This window comes from Geotrypetes seraphini, chromosome 12 (genome assembly GCF_902459505.1).
Source record: "Geotrypetes seraphini chromosome 12, aGeoSer1.1, whole genome shotgun sequence".
In the NCBI taxonomy this organism is placed as follows: domain Eukaryota; kingdom Metazoa; phylum Chordata; class Amphibia; order Gymnophiona; family Dermophiidae; genus Geotrypetes; species Geotrypetes seraphini.
In genome coordinates, this window is record NC_047095.1 from 108,907,147 (window position 1) to 108,916,407 (window position 9,261).

The window sequence follows — 9,261 nt, forward strand, 5'->3', positions numbered from 1 at the left end:
TTGCAATAAAAAATCTCTATTTGCATATTTTGCCCTTAAAAAGGCTCTATGGATTGACTTCTCTGGATAGCCTCTTGTCCTAAACCTATTTTTTAACTCATCAGCAGCTTCTTTAAATGTTTTCATTTCTGATGACACCCTTCTCTCTCTCAGAAACTGACTCACTGGGAGATTAAACTTTAAATGGTAAGGATGATAACTTAAAAAGTGTAAAAAAGTATTCCTTGCCACAGGTTTCCTATATAATCTAGTATCAATTTTTAAATCTTTTTTGCTAATTATCATGTCCAAGAATTCAATCGTGCTTCTAATGTAAGTAAGAGTAAATTGAAGATACCTCAAGATAAAGCACAAATAGTAGTAAAAAACATTTTAGCACAGAGAACGGGAAATCTGAGGATTAGCAATGACTTTTTACTACAGTTAACAAAGTGGGTCATTGAAAATAATTATTTTGAGTTTGAGGGGGTATATTATCAACAGATTCAGGGGGTGGCGATGGGAGCCACTATGGCCCCTTCAGTAGCTACCCTCTATGCAGCCTCTTTTGAAGAAATAGAAATTTATCCTTCAAGTTCCTTTCAATATATCATCTTGTGGAAAAGGTTTCTAGATGATGTTTTCTTTTTGTGGTCGGGGACAGAACAACAGCTTATAGATTTCACTAGATGGATCAACACCAGGGATTCCCATCTTCAATTTACTCTTACTTACAATAGAACCACGATTGAATTCTTGGACATGATAATTAGCAAAAAAGATTTAAAAATTGATACTAGATTATATAGGAAACCTGTGGCAAGGAATACTTTTTTACACTTTTTAAGTTATCATCCTTACCATTTAAAGTTTAATCTCCCAGTGAGTCAGTTTCTGAGAGTGAGAAGGGTGTCATCAGAAATGAAAACATTTAAAGAAGCTGCTGATGAGTTAAAAAATAGGTTTAGGACAAGAGGCTATCCAGAGAAGTCAATCCATAGAGCCTTTTTAAGGGCAAAATATGCAAATAGAGATCTTTTATTGCAAGAAAAAACAGACAGGGAGAAAATGGAGAAATTAATATGTGTGTTGCCATATTCTGAAGCAGCTAAGGAACTGATTATTCAAATTAAAAAATTCTGGCATATTCTCCAACTTCATGAGGTTTTTACAGAGGTTCCGATGTTCTCTTTTAAAAAAGCAAAAACTATAAGTCGGGTTTTAATAGCCCAAAAGACAGGCTTAAAGAAACCTAGAAACAAGGGCAAACATGAAAAATGTGGCCATTGCCAATGGTGTGTTAACACCATTGAGGGAGAGAGTTGGATAGACCCCCAAACGCAGCACACTATAACAGCTTTAGCGAATACTAATTGCCAGACGGCAGGGGTTATATACATAGTGATATGCCCATGTAATTTAGTCTATGTGGGTCGTACCTCAAGACCTGTTCATATTCGTCTTAATGAACATAAATCATGGATAAAAACAAAAACCATGCAAGCTCCTATGGTGGAACATTGTGTTACCTTGGGTCATGAAGTGAGTCAACTTAAATGGAGAGTTATAGATCAGTTAAATGCTGGGAGGGAGGGAAGGTTAAACATAGATGAATGCTTGACTATAAGGAACAACGCTGGATTTATGCGTTAAATACTGTTATCCCACACGGGTTAAATCTCGAGCTGGAGTGGACTTCCTTGATCTAGTTCTTCTCCCAGTGAGAGGGATCCAAAAAGGGTTTTGAATAGTTTGTTTGTACTGTAAACAGCCGGTTTCTGTCGTCAGGCACTCACGTCATCTAGGGGGCGTGGCTCCAGAGCCGGTACGCTGTATTAAAAAGGGAGAACGCTGTCGGCTCCTCTGTAAAACAGTCGAGGAGGTCGATAGTGTTAAAGGTGAGAGAGAAGGTTATTCTAAGCAAATCTGGTATATATTCTGATTGATAGATATTCCAGTCTTTTCTGCAGGAGTTACTATATACTTCTTTTAATCTCTTCTAGGGGTGGTGCCTTGATAAAGCGGTTTCCCGCGAAACATGTCGGCTATGTCACCCTGCTTGATTAAAAAACATCTCTACTAGAGACAACTACATTAAAGCTAAGTAAAATGAAGTTGAATTACATTGAAAATTATAAGAAAGTCATAAGTATTTAAACATATAAAGCTCTTGTAAAAGTGAAAAATTAGAAAAACTAGACCCAGTGACGATTTGTCACGTAAAGCTCAGAACGGTGATATGTTTGAGTTCTGAGTGGTGACGCTGAGGGCCTAATAATTGACTGAACAGGTTGCTAGCTGAAATAAGGAAGAAGTTCCTATTTCTATTGAACTGATATTTAAGAAATAGCCACCTGAAGTGTTATATGCTATTAATTTTGATAATAAGAAATGTTAGCACCTTAGATAGTCAATAATATTTGCATGCCATCTCCTGTTCGATTCTAAGCTATTTTTATCACTCCTACAAATTCACCATCACCAGCCATTTTGTCTCTCTTGATACCGTAGCTTGTTTTAAAAAACAGTTTCAGCATTGTCCTTCATCCTCCACTTTGGAGGAAAGGCCGGAGAGGGGAGATATGATAGAAATGTTTAAATACTTACTATGGCATAAATACACATGAGGTATATTTATAGTTTCCTATAAATTGAAAGGAAACTCCAGAGAGAGAGAGGAGGCAAGGGATGAAGTTAAGAGGTGATAGTCTCAGAAGTAATCAAAGGAAATACTTTTTTATAGAAAGGGTGGTATATGAGCGTCAAAGTATCTTGGTAGGCTGGTGGAGACAAAGGCTGTGTCTGAATTCAAGAAAGCATGGAACAGGCATGTGGGATCTCTTAGGGAGAGGAGACAGTAGATGCTGCGGATTGACAGACTGGATGGGCCATTTGGCCTTTTTCTGTCTTCATGTTTCTATGTTGCTGATAACTGAATTTTCCCCAATCTGCAAAATTTTGTACACAAAGGACTGAATTCTGTAAAGGGTGTCTAAATCAGTTGGTGTCTACAAAAATGGTGCTAGCTGCATGTTAATCACACTTGGGTACTTTTAACATAATAGTGGCTACTAGCGCTTAAGAAAAAAGTATAGGCACCATTAATGTAGGCCAGGTATTTAGAGACTTACAGTTCAGGTGCCTACGTTTTACAGAGAGTCCCATCTAACAGCACCATAACCAAACCTACTTTGACCATAGGCATCGCTAGACTCCATGCTGTACATGCAATTCCAGTGTCTACTTTTTTAACAAATGTTTAATTGTTAGTTGTCAACAGTCAATAGCCATGACAATTAGAGCCAATTAAAGTAATTAAGTGAGGTGGTGGTAGGGACCTACCACTGCCTAACTTACAATACCATGGGCTTGATTCACTAAGCAAACCGATCGTGTACCAATCGGTTTGCGACCCCTTTGCTACCCCGACCCGATTCACTAAACTTCTGGCTGATCCTGTCCACACCCGATCCGATCCACACATGCAAATGAGGGAAATGGCATGCAAATCTAGCAAGGTAGCGATTCTCTAACATTTTTCAGGCACACCGACTGGTCTGGCCGATCCAAAACCAAGCGATTGATGAGGACCAGGCACTCACTCCTTTCCTGCTCTCTCCCACCTTGAAATATCAACCTGGAGCCCAGAAAAAAATCCTACTCTCTGCTGCCCTGCCTGATGTGTTCAAGCAGCAAGCCTGCCTCTCCATCCACTAAACCTTTGTGTCTGTGGGGAAAAGTGACAACCCGACTCTGCTGCTCTTCAGCAATCCATGGGATCACTTGTGGGCGTGTTTCCGATTAGGTCATTTGCATGGGGAGCCTTTAGTGAATGGATCGCCCAGCAAGACTCGGAAACGGATCGGAACTGGATAGGACAGGTAAGAGGGCATTAGTGAATCAAGCCCCATTTGCAATATCAGCCCCAAATTGTCCACTTTTGAGTTGATAATAGAGTTACCCAGTAAAACTTTGCTAAGCTTATTAACTCTGCAGGAAATGCTGTCACTCCCCAAGGATCTAATTACCTAATGTCATAATTAAGTGGCTGATTATTTTTTTTAAGTAGCCTATAATTTAATTCATTAGGTTAATCCTTAAAACATAATATCCTTAGATACTGAATAAATGTGCCAGGTTTTCTTTTCTTTAACTTTTTCCAAACATAAGTATCACTAAAAATTTTGGATATTACAGAAAGAAGGTAATGTTTCAGATAATGGGCATATTCAATAAAGTTAAATAAATTTTGTTAAATCATCACAAATCAAATAATATCCAAGATATACACAATAATCAAAAGATAATAAAAAAAATCAGCATAAGATATCTCAAATCTAAACCTCCAGAGCCATCCCATACAGTTTTGATTTAGTCCTACACAGTTACATTAGCATCTTCTCTAGCCTTAAGAAAATCTTCCAGAAATGTATCAAATTTTCTAAAATAATCTTGGTAACACACTAAAGACATATCATTCTTTTACAGATATGGACAGCTGTACAAGGTGCCCAGAGGATCAATGGCCTAATAAGGAAAGAAATTCCTGTATCCCAAAAGTTAGAAATTATTTGTCCTATGAAGAACCTTTGGGGATAGCTTTGAGTCTTATCATCGTTATTATCTTCATAATCATTGCTGTCATTCTTGGAATCTTTATTTATCACCGAGATACTCCTATAGTGAAAGCCAACAACAGAGACCTCAGCTATATCATCCTTGTCTCCCTCATGCTCTGCTGCCTCTGTTCTTTTATATTTATTGGCCATCCTAATGAGATGACTTGTGTTCTCAGACAGACTGCCTTTGGGATCACTTTCTCTATTTCTCTGTCTTCTATACTGGCTAAAACAGTCACTGTGGTAATGGCCTTCAAAGCCACCAAACCAGGAAGCAAACTCCGAAAATGGATGGGTTCTAGATTATCTAGCTCTATAGTCCTTTCTTGTTCCCTTTTTCAAGCTGTTTTTTGTCTTCTCTGGTTGCTCACTTCTCCTCCATCTGCATACCTTAACATGCAATCAGAAATTGGAACAATTCTTATTGAATGTAAGGAAGGGTCAGTAATTGCCTTTTACTGTGTTCTGGGTTATTTGGGAATTTTGTCTGGTACTAGTTTCATCGTAGCTTTTCTAGCAAGAAATTTACCTGATAGTTTCAACGAGGCCAAGCACATCACCTTCAGCATGCTGTTGTTCTGCAGTGTCTGGGTGTCTTTCATCCCAACATACCTGAGCACCAAAGGCAAGTACATGGTGGCAGTAGAGATATTTGCCATTTTGGCCTCCAGTGCTGGACTGTTGGGCTGTATTTTTTTCCCTAAGTGCTATATTATTCTGATTAGACCTGAAAGGAACAGTAAGATGTACCTAACAAAGAACTATAATGATTAATATTTGTATGTTATTGTTAATTTAATATTGTGATAAGCTTAAGATTGTATTGTATATTTTGGCAGCAAAGATCAAAAAGATAAGTAAAAGAAAATAAAACATGGGAAAAATTTATTTGACTACCTTGGATATTTTGTTACCACTTTTGTCCTACCTTCTCTTCTCTTGTCACTTTTTTATATCATTCTGAGGTTTTGATATTCAAACTACTATTGGTTCACAAGGAACTCAAGTATAGAATGTCAGGTGCAACTCTGGGTAAGAGCGAACAAGAAAGGGACCTGGGTGTACTGATAGATAGGACCCTGAAACCTTTGACACAATGCACAGCAGTGGCAAAGAAAGCAAATAAAATGTTAGGCATGATAAAGTAAGGAATCACGAGTAGATTGGAGAAAGTTATAATGCCGCTTTACAGAGCAATGGTCAGACCACACTTGGAATACTGTGTCCAACATTGGTCTCCCAACTTAAAAAAGGATATAAAACTGCTGGAGAGGGTGCAGAGATGAGCAACAAAACTAACAACATGTATAGAGAACTTGAAATATGAGGAACGACTTAAGAGACTGGGATTGTTCTCCCATGATAAAAGGAGACTGCGAGGGGATATGATCAAGACTTTCAAAGTACTGAAAGGAATCGACAAAATAGAGCAGGAAAAAAATTATTTACAATGTCCAATGTGACTTGGACAAGAGGACATGGACTGAAGCTGAGGGGGGTGATGGATGCCTGGAATGCTCTCCCAGAGGAGGTTGTTGCGGAATCCATCGTTCTAGGATTCAAAAGCAAACAAGATGCACATCTCCTTACGAGACTGCATAAGTAAATGTCCCAGTCAATCATGAAACATTGACCAATACTTATTATACCTTATTTCAAAGATCAATGCAGCAAACTTTTTTATATATATTTTTTTAGGGCTTCAGACATGCCATTTGGTCTCCCGTTTTTGTTCGGTGACACAAATATCTTGATGGCTATGGCTTCTTCATTTGCCCCCTCTATGTATGTTTTTAACGTCTTTGTATTACTTTTCTTATATTATTGCTTATTAGTAAGCTGTTATAAAGTGCTTAGTGCTTTCATAAATACTTTTAAACTTAAGAATATAAACTTATCTTAAAAGATGTTGTTTCATTCATTTGTCTCTTGATCAAATCGGGTAAGGGACCTGTCACATCGACATGTTTCGCCGTGAGGCTGTTTCAAGAATAAGTCCCCTATACAAATAAGAGAAGGCAATGTTACTCCTAACCCCATAGTTTTTCAACAATACTTCAGGGAACCATACAATAAATATAATATCATACGCTTACCCTTTCTCCATTTAAGCAAACCATCCCGATCAATGTGTTTTCTAATCAGATAAGATGGCCACGGCGTCTTTTTTACTCCTATAAGTACCTCCTCTTCATTCTGACGTCAACCATTTGTATAGCGAATCAGAATCACACACTATAGTAAAGTGCCCCATTCAACTTCTTGCTTTAAACCCCCTGGTTCCACTGTATCCAACCTGTAAATCCATTTTTGTTCCAACCAATTTAACTTTTGTTTATAGTCACCACCCTCATACCCTTCTCTTACGTGTGCTATAATCCGCCACCTTATATCAGTGATCTCATGTCCATGGGTTTCCCAATGTTGGACTAAAGGGGCCTCCATTATTTTATTCACTATTCTGGATTTATGTTCATTAAGTCTGATGTTCATCTGACGGCTTGTTCTACCTACATATATTAAATCAGACGGGCATAAAATAACATATACTACATTATATGCCTTCCAAGTAGTGGCCATTCTAGCTATAATATTTGTCTCCCTATTTGGAGGCTGCCATTCTGCTCCTTCTATTGTGCTACTGCACCATTGGCACTTTTGGCATTTCTGATGACCCGGAGCGCCTTGTACTTCATTCAACTCAGTATAATATCGATGACGTGCCAGGCATTCGCCTATATTATTGCCTCGATGGTATGTTATTATAGGGAAATCTTCAAAGATGTTCGAAACTGTTTGTAGAACGTGCCAGTATTTCCTCATACTGTTAACCAGATAATTCGATCCCGTGTGAAAAGGCAGCACACATACCATTCTAAAATTCTTCTCATCTAGATCTTTTTCTTCTCCTTCTTCTCGGGTGGTAGATGAAGAATTCAACAACAACTCAAGGTTGGTAAACTTTGCTCTCAAAAAAGCTTTTCGGGTAGCTCTGTTCGGGTAACCCCTTGCTCGGATTCTATATTCAAGTTGTTTTGATTGATATATAAAGTCCTGTTCTTCAAAAATTGTCCCACCGATAAGTTGTATTTCAATTTATATGGGTGATGGCTATGGAATTTCAATAGCATGTTCCTAGATACTGGTTTTCGATACAGCGTGGTTATGAATCTGCCCTGTTCAAAAATTATTGTAAGGTCCAGGAAATCAACTTTACCAATGTTATACTCTAACGTGAATTGTATATATTGGTTCAAACTGTTCAATTCACGTATGAAAGCTCTTAATGTTTCTTCAGAATCTTTCCAAATCATAAAGACATCATCTAAAAAACGTCTCCATATCACCACCTTGCCAAAATTTTGCAATGGATAAATCATATTCTCCTCCATATTTGCCAAATATAAAGTTGCCACAGAGGGGGCTAAAGTGGCTCTCATTGCCACACCCTGGGTTTGCAAATAATATTTTCCATTGAACCAAAAGTAATTAGCTGATATAACCAGTTCTGCTAATTCCAGTAAAAATGCTGTATGTACTCTAGGTTCGCCTGTTCTTTTTTTCCAGAACTTGTTTTATAGTTTCCAACGCAGCTTGCTGTGGAATCATGGTGTACAAAGATGTTATGTCAAGCGAGGCTAGAATGGGAGTTTCAATTGGTATCTCCAAATCTTGTAATATGGTAATGAAATGTGACGAATCCTTTATAAAAGATGTGACCCCTGCCACAAAAGGTTGTAGAAAATAATCCACAAATTGTGATAGCGGTTCTAAGACCGATCCTTTAGTAGAAACGATGGGCCTCCCAGGGGGATTGTGAACATTTTTATGTACTTTCGGAACCAAGTACATCTTGGGGGTAGTGGGCCATTGTTCCATCAGGAAACTAGCCTCCTTTTTAGTTATCATTCCTCGTTTTAGAGCTGGTTCCACTATAGAACTAATTTTTTCTTGTAGAGTTCTTACCGGATCTGCCTCTAATTCACGATAGGCACTCGTGTTACTCAGTTGTCTATAGGCCTCTGAATTGTATTGTTCTCTACTCTGAAGTACTGTGGCCCCCCCCCTTATCTGCCTTCAATATTACTAACTGTTTGTTCTCCACCAGTTCCTTTAAAGCTTGTCTCTGATTCTTGTTCATATTCCCCGGGACAATTTTCTTGTTTTTTTTAAGTCCATTAGAACCAGTTCTTGAAAAGTAACTATGGAAGGATGTGTATTTCCCGGAGGTATCCATTTATTAGGAGGTTTCTTTATCGATATATCTATACTGGGAGGGTTGTCACAAAAATATATTCGGAGTTGTAACTTCCGTAAAAATTTAAATAAAGCTACCCTTATCCCAAAGGGGTCATACATGCTGGTAGGTATAAAATTTAAACCCAGTTGTAGAACTTCCTCTTGGAATCTTGTTAATACACAGTTGGTTAAATTTATCACTGTTGACTGTTCCATGTCACTTGGCCCGCTGGTCCTCTCGAGCCTATGTTCCGTCCCCTTTTGCTCCCTCTGGATCTTCCTTTGGTAACCCCTAAAAAAGGTTTTGTGGCTTCTGTGCCTGTATTTGTCTGACCACTTTCATTACCACCATCACTTGAATACTCAGACTCTTCAGATGATTTTTCCAAAAGCTACCTTCTTCTGTTTTATTTGACGGATATCC

General features: G+C 38.2%; 1 protein-coding gene across 1 annotated transcript in view; it reads left to right on the forward strand.

Moving 5' to 3' along the window:
• The window catches only part of LOC117346279 (vomeronasal type-2 receptor 26-like), a 36,588-nt gene extending 29,841 nt beyond the window's left edge, over window positions 1-6,747 (forward strand). Inside the window, exons 6-7 of the mRNA XM_033915679.1 lie at window positions 4,468-5,337; window positions 6,641-6,747. Coding sequence (XP_033771570.1) covers window positions 4,468-5,337; window positions 6,641-6,747 — 977 coding nt within the window. The remainder of the gene's footprint in view (window positions 1-4,467; window positions 5,338-6,640) is intronic.
• The last annotated feature ends 2,514 nt before the right edge of the window (window positions 6,748-9,261 follow it).